The 20,443-nt window shown below is 46.0% G+C and overlaps 1 protein-coding gene across 1 annotated transcript in view; it reads left to right on the forward strand.

The window, feature by feature from the left end:
* Positions 1-7,586: 7,586 nt before the first annotated feature.
* The window catches only part of MARCHF4 (membrane associated ring-CH-type finger 4), a 116,392-nt gene continuing 103,535 nt past the window's right edge, over positions 7,587-20,443 (forward strand). The window contains exon 1 of the mRNA XM_043910109.1: positions 7,587-8,100. Within this exon, the coding sequence (XP_043766044.1) occupies positions 7,591-8,100 (510 nt within the window). The 5' untranslated portion in view covers positions 7,587-7,590. The remainder of the gene's footprint in view (positions 8,101-20,443) is intronic.

Genomic DNA, 20,443 nt, shown 5'->3' on the forward strand with positions numbered 1-20,443 from the left:
GTGAATGATTGAACTCTCCATCTGAGGTCAAAAAAGAGTGCTTTGGGGCACAGAAATCACAGGCAGCATTACTGAGTGCCCTATGTATGAGTTACCAATTGCTATGGAACAGATTACTCCAAAACTTAATATGCTCATAACATTTGGGGACACTTTTCTGCTCACTAGAAACCCCTTGAGAGAAATAGGGTAAAGTAACATGAGTCATGAGCAGGAATAGGAGAGAAAATTTCCATTTCAAATTATTCCTTATTAGTGTCTCAAATTATTCCTTATTATTCCTTATTGGACAAGGAGGCTGGGATATTGGTTAGGCTGGGGCTGTAATATTACTCTAGATTCTTAAAATCCACAACTGAAAGAGTCATGATAACAACATGGTAGCTATGGTGGCCATAATCCATTCAGCAAATATGTACTTGAGCACCTACTACTACATGTCATCACTGACCTAGGCACATGGGATCAAAGTGGACCAAAGCCAAAACATTAAAACAAGACAAAGCAAAACCCCACCTTGCCCCATGGAACTTAAATTCTAGAAGAGGAAATTGAAGGAAATGATGCTAGCATCTCACTCCCTGTTTGAAACATTTCCTTTTCATGAGTTCTTAGTCCTGAGGGAATTAATCTCTACCAAGTGCCAAAGTTCAAATGAGAGATTCCTTAACTTCATCTCTTCCAAGACTTGAAGGTGAAGATCTCCTCAAAATGCTTACATGCAGGGAAACGGACTTTGGTTGAGAGGTAAATGTCTCTATAGATGTGTGTTGGAGTGGGGGTTGTGATAACGGAGAGAGGGCTTAAAACAACTACATTTATCTCACAGTTTCCACTGGCCAGGAATTCAGGCACAGTTTAGTTGGGTCCTCTGGCTCAGGTTCTTTCATGAGGCTGCAATCAAGATGTTAGCCAGACTCAAGGCTCAGCTGGTGAAGGACTTGATTCCAAGCCCACTCATGTGATCATTGGCAACCAGTTCCTGGTGGGCTGTTGGACTCAGGGCCTTGGTTCCTTGCTGGCTGGAGGCTGGAGGCTGTTCCTTGCCTCATGGGCCTCTCCAGGGTGCGTCTCACAATGTTGCATTTGATTTCCATCAGAGTGAGCAGGTGAGGAGAGCCAGTGAGAGAATGACAGCAAGAGGCAAGTCAGAGTCTTGATCTCTGAAGTGACATCCCATCACTTTGACTATATTCTGTTTATTAGAAACAAGTCACTAAGTCCAGCCCACACTCCAAAGGAGGCAATTACACAAAGGCATGAGTACCAGGAAGTGGGGAGCACTAGGGCCCCTTTTAGAAGCTGCCTGCCACACCTTAGCCTTCGTTTGGAACTACCTTTTGACGTGGGACACAGTATGACAGACAATAAATATATGGGGATTCTATATGGCCCTTGGAAGTTTAATATAAAAGGCAATGTTGCATCATAAGAAGAACATACACTTTAGGCCTCAATCAGAATCTTGCCTTTGCTGATCACCAACTGTATATAACTTAAAACTTTGTTTTTCTGAGCCTTGGTTTTCTCATTCAAAAAGTGTGGAAAATACCTACCACCTAAGGAGTTTTGAGGATCAAAAAGTCACTTGGGCAAGGCACTTGTTAAAATGCAGATTCTCAGGTTGCTCCCCAAGAAATTCATGTGCAGTAGACTTGGGGTCGCTCTTAAGAATTTCTATTTTTAAAAATTTGTTAACTTTTAATTTCATATTGGAGCATAGCCAATTACAATGTAGTTTCAGGTGGACAGCAAAGGGACTCAGCCATACATACACATGAATCCATTATCCCCCAAACTCTCCTCCCTTCCAGGCTGCCACATAAAGGAATTTCTATTTTTAATAAGTACATTTGCAAAAGATGTATGGCTCAGTATATGATAGCTATTAATAATCTGCATGATAACAGTAATTCTGCAATTATTCTTGAGGAATTATAAAGGGACTATGTATTTAAGCTGTGAATTAGTGGAAAGCAAACTGTGTTGAGGATTAGAAGATATATAAGTTCTAGCCCTTACTTGGCTACTGCATCTTAGGCACAGAGTCACCTAATCTTTTTGGACCTCTTTTTCCCCCAGCCTCTGTAAAATGCCTTCCACCCTGAGTACTCTGTCTAGGAAAAGAAACAATAGCTACTAGATGGCATCCCTTTAGGGCTCCCCTGGTTGCTGAAAAAAGTGCAATGGCCTCTGTAATGAGTCTTTTCTGAATCTCTGCATCTCCTAATATTTCTTCCTGGAGATTATTCCTTTGAGCCTCTCATTCTTCTACTCTTTTAATTCATATGACCCCCCAGCATCCCTGTATGTAATGAAATATATCTGAAAACAACCTCGTTTAAAAGAATAAATCTATTAAGGAGCTGAGAACTTTCTGGCGTGAAATGAAAAATATTGATTGCTTCTCACCTGTTAGCAGTGAAATCCCATCCAGTTAATTAACCTGCTAAGAGATAAAGTTTATTTCTGCCCTTCACCTTCAGCTCCAAATCTTTAAAACCATTAAAACAAGTACCTGGTCAATGAATAAATCTTCTCCCAGAGTGGCATTCAGGGCCTTCGGTAATCTGGCTTCAGTCTACCTTTCTAACTTTACTTCCAGCTACTTACCTTCAAGCACCTTCCACTCCAGGCCAATGGAAGAATCAAAGTATTTCAGTATTCCCATTACCAGAAATATACTTCCCTCCTCTGAATTCTACATATTAACTCAGTTCAAATGTCACTTCTTAAAAAAAAGCTTCCCTAGAGCTCTGGCATCTCCACCTCCTCCCACCTCTCCTAATTGCTGCCAAGATACAAGCATGAATTACCTCCTATTTCTAAACATTTTTCAAAATTTGAATACCTTTGTAGTATTTATTAGTTTATAACTTATATTATGATTTTGTATAAGTTTATAGTACTAGACCTTAAAGGATGCAGTTTCAATCAGTTCATTTTTATGTTCCCCACATCTTCCAACACAAGGCCTTACCTATAATTGGTGTTTAGTAAATATTTTTTTGAATGCTTAAATGGAGACCCATTGATCTATGACTTTAATTCTTAAGGGGCTCACAACTACTGTTTTATCATCAGTATCAGAAGAATCTGACTCAGTGAGGCATTTTTCAAGATATACATTATGTTCAAAACAGAACTTTCAAGCTTTCTAGGTTTTTTGAAAACAGTCTTGTTGCTCCCCACCATTAGCAGCTTTCTGTTTCTAGAAATCTTTTAGCTGTCAGTGGAATATTTGGAAAAGACAGTCTTCTTATGGATATAACCCCTTTCAATGACTCTGAGCAAAGCTTCTCATGGCTTTTGTATCTCCTGCCCCAATTTACTTCCATGACATACTTGGAACCAGTGTTTTATTGGCATAAAACCCTAAAACGCAGTTTCAGGTAAAACAGATATTCAGTCATGTATGAGAGCATTCACATAGGTGCGCCTAGGATAAAGGGGAAAAATACCATAGCTTGACTGAAACAAAAAGGCCATCCATCACTCATTCATTTTCTTTTTAATTTTTATTTATTTTTAATTGAAAAACAATTTAAAATTTTCTGAAACATTCATTTTCTTGATCACCCAGCAGACTTTAGGTGCCTTCAAGGATTCTTGCCATCAAGGATTTCTGAGTCTTATAAAGGGAGATGAATATATGATGAAATCATTATTAAAGACTAATTTTCACAATGTCAGAGGCAAGCACAAGGTAATGTGGAGCACAGAGAATTTTCTTTGAGATAAGATGGATTTTTTAAACAAAGAAAATCTTTTCTGTAGCACAGTAGTTGTGCTCATATCAATAAAATACATATTATTTTGGAGTGGTTAACAGCACCATCCTCTTGTAACTACTCACCTTGGCCCAGGTGTCAGCATCTGTGGTGGGTTCTGAGGCATGATTCAATCAAGTAGCCACCCTGGGTTAACCAAGACCTACACTTATGTCCTTGCTCCTTAGAACTTATAGGAAAAAATCATTGAAGGAGATGGCAGCAAAGGGATAGTTTTCTTGTGATTCATAGGGCTGTCAATGATATTTTGAAACAGAGGTTTTTGCATGCTACTCTGTCTATGGCACCAACATTTTTAAAGGAGTGCAGATGACTTATTGGGATAGTTTGTCCAAGTCTATGACCTTGGCAGTGTGTGTGTGTGTGTGTGTGTGTGTGTACATGTGTGCACACACATGCATGGAGGGTGAAGAGGGAGGGATTAGTTATGAGGAAAGGCAAGAAAGCAATCCTAAGTTTTAAATGACCAAAGCCTACAGCTGCTAAGTACTGAGTATTTGTACGAACCACTTAAAATTTTCCTTTTTATTCACAGTTAAGGACACTTTTCTATTCACTAGCAACTCATTGAGAAGGATGGAGTAGGATGACATGAGTCAGAAGTAGAAATAAGAGAGGAAATTAACATCCATCTCAAATTATTTCTTGTCAGTGGCTCAGTGAAAGGCTCAAATAGAGGGGAAGCTGGAGACATTGGTTAAGATGAGGCTGTAATATCGCTCTGGATTCTTGTGATTACAATTGAAAGAGGTCTATGGCTTGGAGTAATGATGGTTTTAGGCTTCCCTGGTGGCTCCAATGGTAAAGCATCTACCTGCAGTTCAGAAGGCCTGGGTTCGATCCCTGAGTCAGGAAAATACCCTGGAGAAGAAAATAGCAATCCACTCCAGTATTCTTGTCTGGGAAATTCCACGGACAGAGGAGCCTGGCAGACTATGGTCCATGGGGTTGCAGAGTTGGACAGGATTGAGCAACTAACACAAATGACTTTGGTGATAGTGGTCATAATCCACTGAACAAATATGTATTAAGTACCTACTACATGCTATCACTGACCTAGGCATATAGAATTTAAATGGACACAGAAAAATCTCTGTCTAGAAGTTTGTATTCTGGAAAAAACTGGCAAAAATGGTGTTAGCATCTCTCCCTGTTAGAAATATTTTCTTCTCATGAGTTCCTAGTCATGTGAGGGACTTAGTCTCCATCAAGTCCCAACATCAGTGCAAGAATCACAAAATTTCTGTCTTTCAAAGCTTGCAGACTGATATCTGCTTAAAATGTTTATATGAGCAGGGAAATGGGACTCTGGTTGAGATGTAGAAGCCTCTGTGCATGTGAGTTGAGGGGGCAGTACCAGTGTACAGCGGGAAGAAATTCTATAGCGGTGCCATCCACACTGATACACTCTCCCAAGCTGGGGGGAAATGCACGAGTTAGTACCTGAATGCTCCCCTCCACCCCACTTGCCTTTCTCTCTCTTCCACCACTTTGCTCCCTCCTCCTTTCCTTCCTAAATCCCTCCTTCTCCTTCCTTCCTTTTCGCCTGGTCCCTCCCCATCCCCTTCCCTCGATCAGTGCTTCCCTTCTCCCCTCTCTCTGTCTCTCTCTAGCCTCTTTCCCTCCTCAATCCCTCCCCGGCGTCTGCGTCAGGCCCCCACTTGCGTGACGCTCTGGGTCTGGGTGGGAGCTGTCCACTCGCCTGGGGTGCTGAATGCAGCAGCGGCGGCGGAGAGAGCTGAGAGGCGATTCTCTGCTCCAGGAACCTTGCTTCCAGACCTCGGACGGTCAGCTCACCGCCTGCTACCTCCCTTCCAGCACCACCCCTTTGGGAACTGAGCCAGGGGGGCAGCAGTCGCGGCGGGCGGGTGCTGAGCAACGGCGGAAGACGAGACAACACCTGGCAGCAGCCTGGAATCTGATTTGCTTCCTCTCGCCTTTTCAAAGAGATATATTTATACATGGTTTTGGGGGAGTCGCGAGGACCCAGCCGGAGCCAAGTGCTGGCTACCTCCCACCTCGGCCACGCTGCTTCGTTACCCCCTCCCCACCCTTAGCTGGTACTGCAAACAAGCCTTACCTCGTTGCTTCTACGAAGAGAGGTAGCAACAGCGAGCCCAGCCAGCCAGAGGCAGCGGAGAGGAGGGAGGGGTGGGGGGTGGGGGCTCGCAGAGAGCCGAGCAAGGCCGCCCTTGGTGGGGGTAGCAGGGGCAGAGCTGCTGTGAAGAGCCGGCAGCCGCCCTTCTCCCCCCACCCCTCTAGAAGCGCTCTTTCCTGATTATTGGAGAACCGAATTATTCCTATTTCACTAGTATTATTTCATTTTTCATTACCCTTACTCCTCACTCCCCAGCCGCCCCCACCCCTACGCCTGCCTCGCCTTTGGTTGCATGGCAGCGCTGCCTGGGCGCGGGGGCTCAGAGCTGGCCCCCCGGGAAGGAGGAGGAGGCGGAGGATCATGAAGCCGGGAGTCTTGGCCGCGTCGGACGGCGAGCTGCAGCCAGAGGACGAGCCGGAGCGGCCCCCGCCCCGGAGACACCCGGACGCCGCCGACAAGCAGTCGCCGCCGCCGCCACAGCAGCATCGGTGGCCGCGGGCAGACCCGGAAAGAGAGAAGGAGGGCGACAGCGGCCCAGAGGAGCAACCGGAGAAGGCGAGGCCACTCACCCGCCCGGACCTGCCCTTCTACCGCCCCTTGCCCCTCGCCCCAAGGAACCTTTGATGGAGCCAGGGAAGGGGGCCGAGGGTTTACAGACTGCCACAGGGCTGGGCAGGGGGCTCTGATCATGTAACTACTCCCCCTAGTCCCCTCCCACACGCACGCCCCTCTTCTCTACCCCTTCCTTATCTCTGCTCCACTACCTCCCACTTCCCACACACACACCCTTCCTCTAGCCAGGATCCTAACGCTCAGGAAGGAGGTGGCTCTGCAAGGGTTAAACGGTCTTTTCTGTTTTTCCCTTTCTTTTCCCGTCCCCAGTCCCCGATTTTCCCACCTCTATTCTAATTGGCTTTCCCCTCTTCTGTGCAGCCCTTCGGCTGCAGAGGCGAAGCACAAGCCCCTTACTCAGTATCACCTGGATCCCTTCCCCACCCACCCACTGCTCTCTCAAAAGCAACTCTGGTGCTTCTGGAGGTTAATTGCCCCAGTTTTCTGCCCAGGAGAATTAAAACTTCTCCCAACCTCCTCTCTTCCCCTCTTCACCTCCCCCAGCCCCTCAAAATCAACCTCCTGCTACCTAAGGAAAACTCTCTTTTCTCTCTAGCACATGCAGTCCTCAATTCTTCACTGAGCTCGTTTGCTCTAAGCCCAGCTCAGTCCACTCCAAATTTTATTGATAACCTTCCTCACCCTTTTATATGAAGAAATTTCCCACTGCCTGGGAATTTGAGAAAAACCCAATAAGCCTCTTCCCGGGGAACTTTCTAACAGTTAGATTTTGATCTCAAGGCCCTAACAGCCCATCCTCAACTTTTTTTTTTCTATCCCCCTGCCTGTAACCAGTGCTACCGGGTCAAAAGCAAAAAGGAAGACATGCTGAAAGCTTAAGGTTTGGGTAGAGGTAGGAGGGGCAAGACGATTTTTTGTTGGGCTTTCCAGACAGAGTTCAGGACCAGTGACTCTCAGTTGCCAGTCTTGGGAGCCATTTATTTGCTGCTTGGAGGGGATGTAAGAGGAGCCAGCAAGAACGAAGACTCCCTCCATCATAACACAGATACACTGTGGACCCCCCAGACCATCCTATCCTCCGCAAAGACTCCACCTGCCCCTACCGGGCTCTCTGCTTGCCCTGGGCACATGCTGATGCCCCTGAGTGGGCTGCTGCCGTGGTGCTGCTGCTGTGCCCAGTACCGCTGTAGACTGTGCCCCCCAGCCCCCCAGATGTTGCGCCACCAAGGTCTACTCAAGTGCCGCTGCCGTATGCTCTTCAATGACCTGAAGGTTTTCCTCCTGCGGCGCCCCCCTCCAGCGCCCCTGCCCATGCACGGGGAACCCCAGCCCCCTGGTTTGGCGGCCAACAACAACACCCTTCCGGCTCTGGGTGCCGGCGGGTGGGCAGGCTGGAGGGGCCCTCGCGAAGGGGTGAGCAGGGAGACCCCTCCCCTGCCACCTCCACCACCTTTGCCACCTTCTGTGGAAGATGACTGGGGTGGCCCAGCCACAGAGCCACCTGTCTCGCTGCTCAGCAGTGCCTCGTCAGATGACTTCTGTAAAGGGAAGGCTGAGGATCGCTACTCCCTGGGCAGCAGCCTGGAAAGTGGCATGAGGACCCCACTCTGCCGCATCTGCTTCCAGGGGCCAGAACAGGTGAGACCCTTCTCCCCTTTTCCTGCTCGCCTACTTGCCCTGTGCTGTCTCTAGCAGGAGGACTGTAAGCTTTAAGGGATCCTCAGTGATGTTTCATGTGGTTAAATTAGCCCAAGAGGTATCTGGTGCCTGGTGGAGCCTGTTTTGCATTTTCCTTCCATATGTTCAGTTCCATCCCAAAATTCCATCAGCATTCTCGGAGGGGAAGATTCGGAAGTTGGAAGGGATGAAATAAAGGAACTTAGTGGTACATTCATGCTTGTTGCCAAGATATCCTTGTATCTGATTTGTTGTTAGTGACATTTCCCCACACTGTCTTCAGTTCCAGATTCAAACTTCTTCCCTCTCTGATAGTGTGTGGAGATCTTGTCCTTACAGCCTATGTCTGTTTCTTCACTTTGAGATGATCCCCTCCCATATTATACTGACATCCTTGGCAGTGCGTTTTAGTTACTGAGGAGGAAATGGAGAGGATTTGTAAGTTCTTGAAGATTATACAGCTTGCAAAGACACTTCTTGTCAGACTCAAGTTTTTCTAGGTTGAAAGCATTAGGTAAGAAGGGTGAAAGGGAGTTTAAGGAAAGTGGAGAAGAAAGTAGGGAGTCTGATCATAATCATCCGCCTTGGCAGATGTGAAAGCATATGAACTTAGAAAGTCCCTTAAACTCTCTCCATCAGGATAGAGATGCCAAATACCTTATGGACCAGAGTCTTCCCAAGGCCACGGGTTCTCTCTACCCCCACTCATTCAGATTTTCAAAGACATACTCACACCACCCCTTCTAGCTCCATTTTCAATCTAGTGTTTGCAGTGCTAGAGAACATGTGCACATTCTTCTGGAATCATGAATTGTGGCAACACAATTCTGGCCCACAGAATCCCAGATAAGAAAGGTTCACCTGAAAATCTGGCTTAGTTAGTGATGCTGGAGAAGGAACATTCAGTTGCACCCTGGGCAGGGTTATATGGTCAAATCAGCCACTTCACTAGTTTCCCAGAAGTAGGGGTCAGGCTTCTGTGTACTTACAACAAGTGATGGTGTAGTGGGATGACATGCTGCTGCACCTGAGTGGCTCTGGTTCTTGTTGAAGGCTTTGTCTTTGAGAGACAGGCTTCGCTGACATTGTCATTCATTCTGTGTTTGCCTGAAATGAGCAGGGCACTTCAGGACAGATGATGACTGGGGCCATGGCCCGGGCATTATGAGAGGAAGGAGTGTTGATCTCTGTGTGAATAAATGTCTCTGAGAGGCTGAGGGCAGGGTTCCTCCTTTTTGTGACTGGAGTGGGTTGCCATTCCCTTCTCCAGGGGATCTTCCCTACCTGGGGATTGAACCCAGGTTTCCTGCATTGCAGGCAGATTCTTTACCATCTGAGCCACCAGGGAAGCCCTTTTGTGACTAGGATTGCCAAAAAGTCCCAACTGGACTGCAGCTTAGAACCAAAGACTCCTGTTAAGCAAGAAGATCCAGGTGCCTGCTCAGTGCCCCTCTTCCAGGGCTGGGCCTCCAGCGCAGACACAAGAAGGAACAGCACTGCTGAGAGCAGAAAGTGTGCTTCACTTTGGGCTGCTCACAATCAGCATCTATCCCCATCAGAAGCCTTGTCGTCTCAAAAAAAACAAAAACAAAAACGAGGAGAGAGACTTATTTCTTCTCCCATATGCCTGGTGGTTCAGGTCTGAATGTCACAGGGGCATTGGGAGTGTGGCTTCTGGGAAGAATATGCTTGTCTCTAGAAAACAACAGGGCTTAGAACCTGTTCTGGATGATATTTATCTGCTGTGAGAACTCCTTCAATTTTTTATTCCCCAGGGTCCCTTTTCCAACTTCTGTGATTTAAAAGAACCTTTTCCTATTCCCTGCATTTCCTTATAAGTCTGTTGAGAGGATCCAGAAGATAATGAGCCTGAAAATGACTTGAAAGGGCTTAATATATAATGACATATATTTTGCTCATGGTAAAGCAATATTTTGTTTTAAAAAAAATTCTTAAGAATACTGTGAAATATCCTTAAGCAACATAAGGTCTGGTTGGAGGTTAGGAGCTTTCCTTTCTTGTTTGTTATTTTTACAATGTGTCATAAATAAAGCATGGAGTGGAAAAAAAAGCTAGCACCAATAAAGAACTGAGCTCTATTATTATGTGAGAGGGATGGGAGATAGTGTGGATACTAAGTCTGGATCAAATCAAGCATCCTTTGCATATGACTGTTATGTTTTGAGGCTTTGCTTTATTTGGGCAGGAGCCAGGAGATTTTAATGGGATTGTGTTATACTAGAAACAAGAGTCGCATGTGTTAGATATGAACACAGTTTCCCACTTTTTGCTTGTTTTTCTTCACAGGATTTCAGTGAGGAAGGGAGACAAAGGGGAGGAGATGGGGAAGACTCTCTAGAGAAGGAAGAAAGAGAAGTCAGACACAGAAAGTGAAAAGCTGAGACATCAGTATTTTGTTTTCTGTTGGGGGAGGGAGCTGTCCAGCAATTGTTCACACGTGGACTTGCAGCGAATGCAGACAGTCCGCAATCTTAGTCGCTGAATGTCTTGGTCTTTTCTCTGACCAGACAAAGGAACTGAACAGCTCCTCGGTCACTTGCCACTGCTCCAGGGCCTAAAAGGATGCCAAAGCTGAAAATTTGGTCTCTTCCTGCCAAAGGCTTGAAATGTATGTGGTGAGGGGCAGGCAACTGAAGGATCCAACAAGTTCCAAATTCATATATATCTTTAAAGGATTTATTATTTATTCATTCACACATGCATATATTTAGCAAATGTTTGTTGGGCACCTACAGCATGCCAGATATTGTTTCAGACCCTGGGTTTCTAGGAGTGAACAACACAGATGAGATCTCTGGTCTCCTGAAGCTAATATTCCAGTGAAGATGCAGAAATAGACAAGTAAACTAGAAGACAAAAAGTGATAAAGTGATTTCAGATGGTGTTGAGTGCTGTGATAAAGGCGAAACAGGAAAATGAGTTAGACAAGAAGGAGGGATGGGGCTTGGGATATACATTACACAAACAGATTGTGAGCAGCTGCCCTAAGAATATACCATCTGAGCTGATACCTAAGTGATGCAAATGACCCAGGGACACATCCAGAGGTCTAGAAGAAGAGTTATCCAAGTAGAGGAGACAGCAGGTTCAAAGATCCAAGAATGAACACGCTTAGTATGTTTGAGAAACAGAAGAGAAGACAAGAGGAGAGAGAGGGGTGGGGTGTGAACAAATGCTTTGAAGGCCAACTCGGCTCCACGCTGACAACTGCCTGAGTGGCCAGCTCCTCCCCTCAGCCAGTCATTTGGGTGGGACAGTGATCAGTCGGTCAAGGATCCACGAGAGCAGGGGACAAGAGCCTGGCTGGCAACCCTTCACTCTCCATTTCTGCTTGAAGCTGCCCTAGTTCATGTCCAAGAAGTGTGCCATGGCGGGTAAGCGGAGGCCTTTGAAGCCAGATGGCCCCAGTTTGAGGCCTGAGCAATTTGCACAGATCCTCTGTGCCTCAGGTTTCTCATTTGTAAAACTGGCCTGATAATGATGGTCCCGAAATTCAAAAGGTTATTGTGAGCACCAGCAGTGCTGTCACAGTGTTGCTTTTGTTATCTCAGAGATAAGACATTGTCCCCTTTCCCCACACTTGGTTTAAAAGGAAAAGTGTGTCCCAGCTTCCAGACTGGCAGAAGAACTGCTGTGATGTGGTCCATCTGTGTAGTAGATCGTTTCTTGCTCACTCACAATGCTCTAGACAGAGCGCTGCTCTTCTGTTTCCATCATCAAAAGTCTATATTAAGTGCCTACCTCTGCCTGCTGCTCTGCTGAGCAGGGTCTGGAGACACAGGGCAGATGTGGGCCTGCCCCCTCTGGGAGTTTCACAATCTAACCCAGACATCACAGAGGCTGATAGAGATCAAGAACACACAGACAGTGAGTCGCAGGTGAATTACAGTAATATCAGGGCAAGGAAGAGATGCATGCTTAAAAGCAGCTAGCGTGTGGGGTGCCTATTCAGAGAGACAAGTGGATGAATTTGCTACCTTTTCTCCAATTAGTCAGAGAAGGTTTCTCTGATGCAGCTGCAGACTAAGTGAGAAGAAATAGACTTAGGCTGAGTTTAGACAGCAGGAAGCAGAAGAGATGTGAGACACAAGAACATATTAACAAAGAGGTGAAACCATCTCCCAGGCTGGGTCAGCTGTGGAGCTCCTGGAGTGGGTACAAAGATGGAATCTACCATAGTAGAGGGGGTGATGGGTGATGGGGTACCTGTTTTGGACCTAATGAAAAACAAGAAATAAGTCTGGAAGGGATTAAGTCTTGGTCAGCCTCCCTTATTCTTCCTAGGGTTCATTTCTCTGGAGCTCCGAGTTCAGAAGGGGCCAGAGTAACGTGAAATATTTTAGTCAATGTTTTTGCATCTCAGAAAGTAGGAGAAGAGGGCATTGCTGGGTTCAATGGGAACTGGGAACCCCCAGATGCAAGGAGAACTCTGGGAATGGAGATAAAATAGAGCATTTTATGAGAGAAGAAATAGTATATTATTTTTCTTGGCATCATGGTTCAATTTTATACTTCTTTGTGTGATTAATTAATATCTATATCCACAAAGAATAGACCAATACCCAACATTTATGGACCACAGGGCAAGAGTATGGATATCATCTGACATATCATCAGTTCAGTTCAGTTCAGTCACTCAGTCATGTCTGACTCTCTACAACCCCATGGACTGCAGCACGCTAGGCTTCCCTGTCCATCACCAACTCCTGGAGTTTACTCAAACTCATGTCCATCAAGTCGGTGATGCCATTCAACCATCTCATCCTCTGTCATCCCCTTCTCCTGCTGCCTTCAATCTTTCCCAGCATCAGGGTCTTTTCAAATGAGTCAGTTCTCCGCATCAGGTGACAAAAGAATTGGAGTTTCAGCTTCAGCATCAGTCCTTCCAATGAATGTTCAGGACTGATTTCCTTTAGGATGGACTGGTTTGATTTCCTTGCAGTCCAAGGGACTCTCAAGAGTCTTCTCCAACACCACGGTTCGAAAGCATCAATTCTTCAGCCTTCAGCTTTCTTTATAGTCTAGCTCTCACATCCATACATGACTATTGGAAAAACCCTTTCACATATCACAGGCCAAAATATTTAGAAGTAATAAAACCAGCTTACAAGCTGTTAAACAAAGTCCATTATATCTTTCTGTCCTGGAAGGATATACCTTCAAAACAACCAGGAAAACAGGTCTGAATTCAAAACTGTTAGAGTCCTCTGAATTCTGTGCTAGGCAATGGGGACGCTTGGCCCTTGGTCAACAGGCCACTCTGATCAGATTCTCTTTACAATGCTGGCTCCATCCTGTACAGTGACAAGCGTTGTACATACACATGTGACACATGCACTGGCTTGTCCAAGCTCTATCTATACCACCTCCAAAGAGCTTCCTCTTGCCTCTCTCCCTTTGAGCTTGAAGAAAGAGAACCATGAAGGTTTGGGGAGCAGGCTCACAGCTAAATAGTCAGGAACTCCAGGGTTTCAGGTAATCAAGGCATGTTCTAGAAAGGGGATGTGGGTCTCTGCAGGCTCCTCATTCTATGGAAAGCGTGCAACTGAAGAAGGACCAGAGCGGGGCCTTCTATAGCAAGGGCCCCTCTTGCCTGGGTCTGAGGAAGGCACTGTGGAGGGACTGTAAGAGCCCTGGAAGCAGTGACTTGGTTGTGATTTGCTCATCAGTCCAGTTCCTGGCTTTATGCTCTGCAAGTATTTGCTGAATGAATGAGCCTTTAGAGCTCATGCAGTGGGCAGCCCCACGGGTATGGAAGTGGGGAGGAAGGACTAAGAGAGAAAGATACATTCACCGGCTGACCACGTGCTACACACGAGAAGGGGCAGAGCTTTCCTCTGTGATCACTGGCAGTGCCTTGGCCAGTGGTAGAATCTCCCAGGAAGCCAACTTGGGTTTTGGTATTAGAAAGAACTTTCTATCAAAGCTGTCACCCAGATAGGATAGGCTGCCTTAGAAAGGGGGCTCAAAGTGGGCAACTGAAGCTAATGACACTCAAAAACCCCTTGGAGCTTGAGACTTGGGATTCATTATGAGATTGCTTGGGGTCCAGAGAGATTTTAATCTAAGCAGAAAGAGAGGGGTCTGCATCCTTTGCTAATTCAAAGGGTCATCTAGTCCCAGAATATCTAGTTCCGGGGTCTGTATAGCACATGGCCTGTAAAAATGTATCTTCAGCAAAGATCACAAAGAACAGTCTCTGTCCTGTGTGTGTAGAAACCCTAAGGTGCTGATGAGGCTGTGATGACTGCAATCCTGAATTTGCACCATGCACGTAAAATAGGAGAGCAAGCACTTCCTGAATGGCAGGCAACAGACACCATCATGGACCTAGGATGCAGAACCATCCCAGGAAAGGGGAAGCACACCTGTCACCACCTTTTCCCAAAATCACGTGTGAGCTATTTTCATTTTCCCACTGGAGGTTTTTTCCCCACTGTTGTTTCCCAATTGCTGCATCTGACAGTCCTGATCCTATTTAAGCTGGAAGGTCCAAGGACCCTTTGGTGAGGGTTCTCAACAAAGCTCTAATGCTTTATTTGGAAATGATGTAAGGAGGCTCAAACCTCACCATTGGGTCCCTGGTTACTTTCCAGATTTAGCTCTCTATGATTCACATGCACATACATGCACATGCATGCACATGAATAAAGCATGAAGTAGAGGAGGGGAGTTAGCCAGTGTCTTGACAGTGCTGGAGTGATTCTCACCTCAACTCTCTGTAGATACTCTGCATGGTGTTCACTTTGGAGTAATCCTTCTTCACTTGCCAGCCTGCATCTGCTTGCGGTGGGTTGGCTAATTTATTGGGTGTGGCTTCTAGCTGAGGCCCCCATACAGAGAATTCATAGAGCTGAAATATGGATTTCAAAACAGCCTGGAAGAAGAAATGAGAGATCCTGGAAATCAATATATCTCCCTCTCTCTCTCTCTGCTCTCTTTCCAGCTGGTATGTGGAGAAGCCCAGCTGTGGCTTGTGAGTTGGGGGAGGGGGGTTGGCTTGAGGGGGAGGTGATCCTCAAAGGAGTGTGGGAATGAGCGAGCTGCTTCTTGTTTGCTGGGAAGGAAGCCAAGTTGGAAGTGAGCCCGGATGTAAAGGATCTGGCAAGTGAATACTGTGTGGGCTGAACTGTATACCATATCCCTCTCAAGAAGTATCATGTGTAAGATAGAGTCATTTAGATTCTGTGCATATGACATAGAGTCCACCTTTGATACCTCCCTCTGTGCATGTTAAAAGTAAAAATGGGGTGAACATAGGACTGACTGTTGCATGACAAAACAGGTGAAATTGCAAAAGTTATCATTTGAATTCTAGATAGATGCAAATTGTCAGGAAAAGGGGGGATCTGCAAACACAGGCTCTGTGATCCAAATCCATGAAGGGGACACACAAGACCCAGTCTTGCACCCAATTCATTGCTTTCATGAGGGTATCTACAGGGCCTGTCGGAGAAGGCAATGGCAGCCCACTCCAGTCCTCTTGCCTGGACAATCCCATGGACGGAGGAGCCTGGTAGGCTGCGGTCCATGGGGTCGCGAAGAGTTGGACACGACTGAGCGACTTCACTTTCACTTTTCACTTTCATTCACTGGAGATGGAAACGGCAACCCACTCCAGTATTCTTGCCTGGAGAATCCCAGGGATCAGGGAACCAGGTGGGCTGCCATCTATGGGGTCGCACAGAGTCGGACACAACTGAAGCAATTTAGCAGCAGCAACAGCGCCTGTGCTCAGAGATGCTGAGGAGGACAGGTCAGATTAGTCTCCTTCATTGTATCTGGATGTGGTTGAAGAGAAGCAACATCAGTTTCTCCAAAAGAAGCCTCCTGAAACCACCCTGTTGTCTAACATAGGGCTTTGCATACAGTGTACGCATGGTCAGTTGCTTCAGTCATGTCCAACTCTTTGTGACCCTGTGGACCATAGCCCACCAGGCTCCTCTGTCCATGGGATTCTCCAGGCAAGAATACTGGGGTGGGTTGCCATGCCCTCCTCCGGGGGATCTTCCCGACCCAGGGATTGAACCCACATCTCTTACATCTATTGCATTGGCAGGCAGGTTCTTTACCACTAGCACCACCTGGGAGATCCTTGCATACAGTAGAGATTCAATATTGATCCTTTCCTCTCCTTCCTGGCACATTCCAGACTAGCAGTGTTATCTTTGGTTCCTAGTGTACATATTCACTTGTGTGTACATGGGCACATATGTGTATGTATGTGTGTATATAAGTTAAAATGATGAATGAGGGGGAAATGGATGAACCATTCCACCCCATCCAACCTCCTTTTCTGATTCTAGACTCACAAATAGCAATGATTCTTGTTCTAGGAATCATAGTGATCATTATCCTGGCTTGAGATCACTTGACCAAGAGCAGATCTTTTCTCATCCAATTGTACAAAGATGAGAAGAACATAGAATTCCAAGTCAGAAAGACATGGATTTAAATCACAATTGGGGTCCTTCTCAGCTAAGTGATCCTATGTGACTTATTTAACCTCCCTGGACCTAGATTTCTTCATTAATAAAGCAGGAATAAGGTGCTGAGCTTGAACACATAAGGAGTGGGCATGATTAAAGTTCTAGGCACACAGAGTTGTTCATTAAGTGGGAACAACATTTACCCGATTCTGTCCATGTAGCTCGGAGACCAAAGTGGGGCCCCCAGATCACACTGCTGTCTTTCCTACCACCTGCTCTCACAACAACCTTAAGAAATCAGACATGCTGATCAAAGCTATGCTTTGACCACAGAAAGCCCCAGCTGTTTTTATGCCTGACATCAGGGACACACATTTAGATCCAATGTCTCTGTTCATCTGACTTTCTATCTTGCATTTCCTGATTCAGCAGGACCTCCATCCTCTCCCGCTTGGATCCCTCGGTCCTAGTGTATTTGTCTTTTTTCTTGTTTTTTTTTTTTTTTTCTGTTTTGGCTACGTTGGGTCTTTATCGCATCGTGAGGGCCTTCTCCAGTTGCGATGCATGGGCTCTATCTACAGCATGCAGGCTCAGTAGTTGCAGCACAAAGTTTCTTCATAGCATGTGGGATCTCAGTCCCCTGACCAGAGATTGAACCCATGTCCCCTGCATTGGAGGACAGATTCTTAACCACTGAATCACCAGGGAAGTCCTCTAACATATGTGTCTTTATCCATCTCAATCATCACCATGTCCCCGACCAATCTTTGTTAAATAACACTCTCTGTTTGAAAGAACTGTGCAGAAAGACGCTTTTCTGGACTCTGAAACCCCTAGATGCCAGGAACAGGCTGTGTACAAAGAGGAGTATGTTGAGGAACTGGCAGTGGAAACACCTGCTCAGGTGACAGCAAGGTGTTTCACATTTAGGGCCATCCCTAGACTAGCATTTCTGAAAGCGGGGACAGGATGGATACTCTAGACAGACATGATGGTGAATAACATGGATCCTCAAGTGAGAATGTTGTTCTCTTGATATTTTGTTCTCATGTCTTATGATTATGTCAGGAGAAAATCTCATTGGAGATTTTCATAACATGAAAAGGTTTTCCTAAACCTCATAACATGTCTTTCACATCTTTTTAACGCTTGTCAATCTTCTCTGCAAACAAAGAGAGAAGTCACCACACTCAGAGCCTTTGGACACACAGCAATGTCGAGCTAGAATCTGTTAATCTTGTTTCTCTTGTATTTGTGTGTGTCTCCTCTTTTTTGGGGGGAGGCTGCTCTGGTGGCTCCGTGGTAAAGAACCCTCCTGCTGATGCAGAAAATGTGAGTTTGATCCCTGGGTTGGGAAGACCCCCTGGAGAAGTAAATGGCAACCCACTCCAGTATTCTTGCCTGGGAAATCCCATGGAAAGAGGAGCCTGGTGGGCTGCACTCCTTGGGGGTCACAAAAGAGTCAGAAACGACTTAGTGACTAAATGACAAAAACAGTCTATTGTATTAACAGACTTTATTTTTTAAAGCAATTTAATGTTTGAAGACAAACTGAGAGAGCTCCCGTATACTTACTCCTACCCTGCCTCCCCCACCATCAAAATCCTGTATCAGAGTGGCGCATTTTTTATAACTGGTGAACCAATGTTGACATATTATTATTATCCAAAGTCCACAATTTGCATTGCAGTTCACTTTTGATGCTATATATTCTGAGGTTTTTGACAAATGCATGATGACATGTATCTACCACCATAGTATCATCTAGAACAGTTTCACTACCTGAAAAATCCCGTGCTCCACCCATTCATCCCTCTGCCCTCACCCCTGAGCTCCTGCAATGGAGTCTGGTCTTTGTCAGAATGTCATTTCACTGGAATCATGCAGTATTAGCCTTTTCAGATTGGCTTCCTTCATTCAGTGATATGTATTTACTGTTACATCTTTGCGTGGCTTGATAACACATTTCTTTTTAGTGCTGAATAATATTCTATCGTTTGGGCTTCCCAGGTGGCACAGTGGTAAAGAATCTGCTGGCCGAAGCAGGAGATGCAAGAGATCCGGGGTTCAATCCTTGGGTTGGGAAGATCCCCTGGAGCAGGAAATGGCACCCCACTCCAGTATTCATGCCTGGAAAATCCCATAGATAGAGCAGCCTGGTGGGCTACAGTCTAGGGGGTCCCAAAGAATCAGACTTGACTGAACACACACACACACAATATTCTATTGTATGAATGTAGTACAACTTGTCTTCTTTTGTTGCTGATAGCATTTTTTTTTCTTATGGTAGTGACAAAAAGTCTCCTTTAGAAATAAGTTTACTGAAGTAAAAGTATGAGACATTTAGAGAAAAATGTTAAGTATGAAGAAAATAATAGCATGAACATGTCAAACAGTGTAAGCGACTGAAGTTTGGGTAACACTGACATGGGTTGCACACTTTACAGTAGTCCTGAAATATCTGTGGCCACCAAGAAGCGCCTCAGGTATGGGGAAAACGCAGAGTCCCAGGCCACGGTCCTAGGGTGGTGCCCTGGAATCTGCATTTCTAACCATCGGCTTTGACAATTCCGAGTAGGGGACCACTTCACAGGAATAGTGTAATTAGGCAGGAGTTTGAGGAGGAAGCCAAATGGGAGGAGAAGAAATGCTGCTACCAGACCTGGGGTTCCCTGACATATAAGAAACGAGGCTGTGGGCCCTAGGAGAGGAGCGGGCAGTAGTTGGGTAGGTGGGCACAGGACCATGTGATTAGGAAGGAAGTCTCTCAGCGAGGAGGAAGGAATTGATGACTCTTACATCCTTCTCCATCCCTGTCTCAGGGATCTGAGAGCTTCAAGTCCCGCCTGGGACAGCCACAAGATGGAAAAAAGTCTAACCACTGTGGGCCTCTGACATGGGGGAGAGATGCGAACTTGGACTGTATAAAGATATTGCCCAGCGAATGCTAATTTCCCTGACAAATACAACCATCAATTCACATTCCCGAATGATGTTCAGAGGCTATTCTTGAGCAAAGTCAAATCAGGGCCTCTGGGGGAAGCCCTAGAGTCCCCGAGTAAGGGAACAGATGGTACACAGCGTGCTCCCTCACAGCTCACTGAGCACCAACAATGAAGCGCTTCACTTTTGGAATGGCACATCACTCTTGCCTACAACTTGGCTGGACCTGGAGACGTGGCTCTGTCTAACTCCCCATAGAAGGGGTGGGAGTGTCATTCTCCTGGGTGATTGGAAAGAGAAGTTCAGATGTCATGAGCTTTGGAACTCTCTCTCCACACTATGTGTACCTCCCTCTTAGGGTTGCCGTGGGATTTGGGTGAGCTAACACATGCCAAACATTTAGAGCACTGTTGACCTACAATAAGGGCACAATAAATGTTAGTAGCCACTGTTATTATTTTCTCATTTATGTAAGGAGGAGGTGGTGTGAGGGAATATCCAAGCCCCTTGTAGTTCTGTTGTCTTCTTTTATGCCTTATCAGGCAGAGGAGCAATACCTGAGGTTATAAATCCAGTTCTTCCTTTCACCAATAGAAGAAATCTCCCTAGAAGAACGACATTAGTGTGTGTGTGTGCTCAGTCGCTACGTCATGTCTGACTCTTTGGAACCCCATAGACTGTAGCCCTTCAGGTTCCTCTGTCCATGGGATTTTCCAGGCAAGAATACTGGAGTGGGTTGCCATCTCCTCCTCCAGGGAATCTTCCCAGTTTAGGGACTGAATCCATGTCTCCTGCATTGGCAGGTTGATTCTTTACCACTGCGCCACCCGGGAAGCCCAATGACCTAAGGACGGAGCCTTAAAGACTGAACCAGAGAAAGAGTTTGGAAAACAGGAAATGAAGATTTTCCA

Source organism: Cervus elaphus, chromosome 8, assembly GCF_910594005.1.
Source record: "Cervus elaphus chromosome 8, mCerEla1.1, whole genome shotgun sequence".
Lineage (NCBI taxonomy): Eukaryota > Metazoa > Chordata > Mammalia > Artiodactyla > Cervidae > Cervus > Cervus elaphus.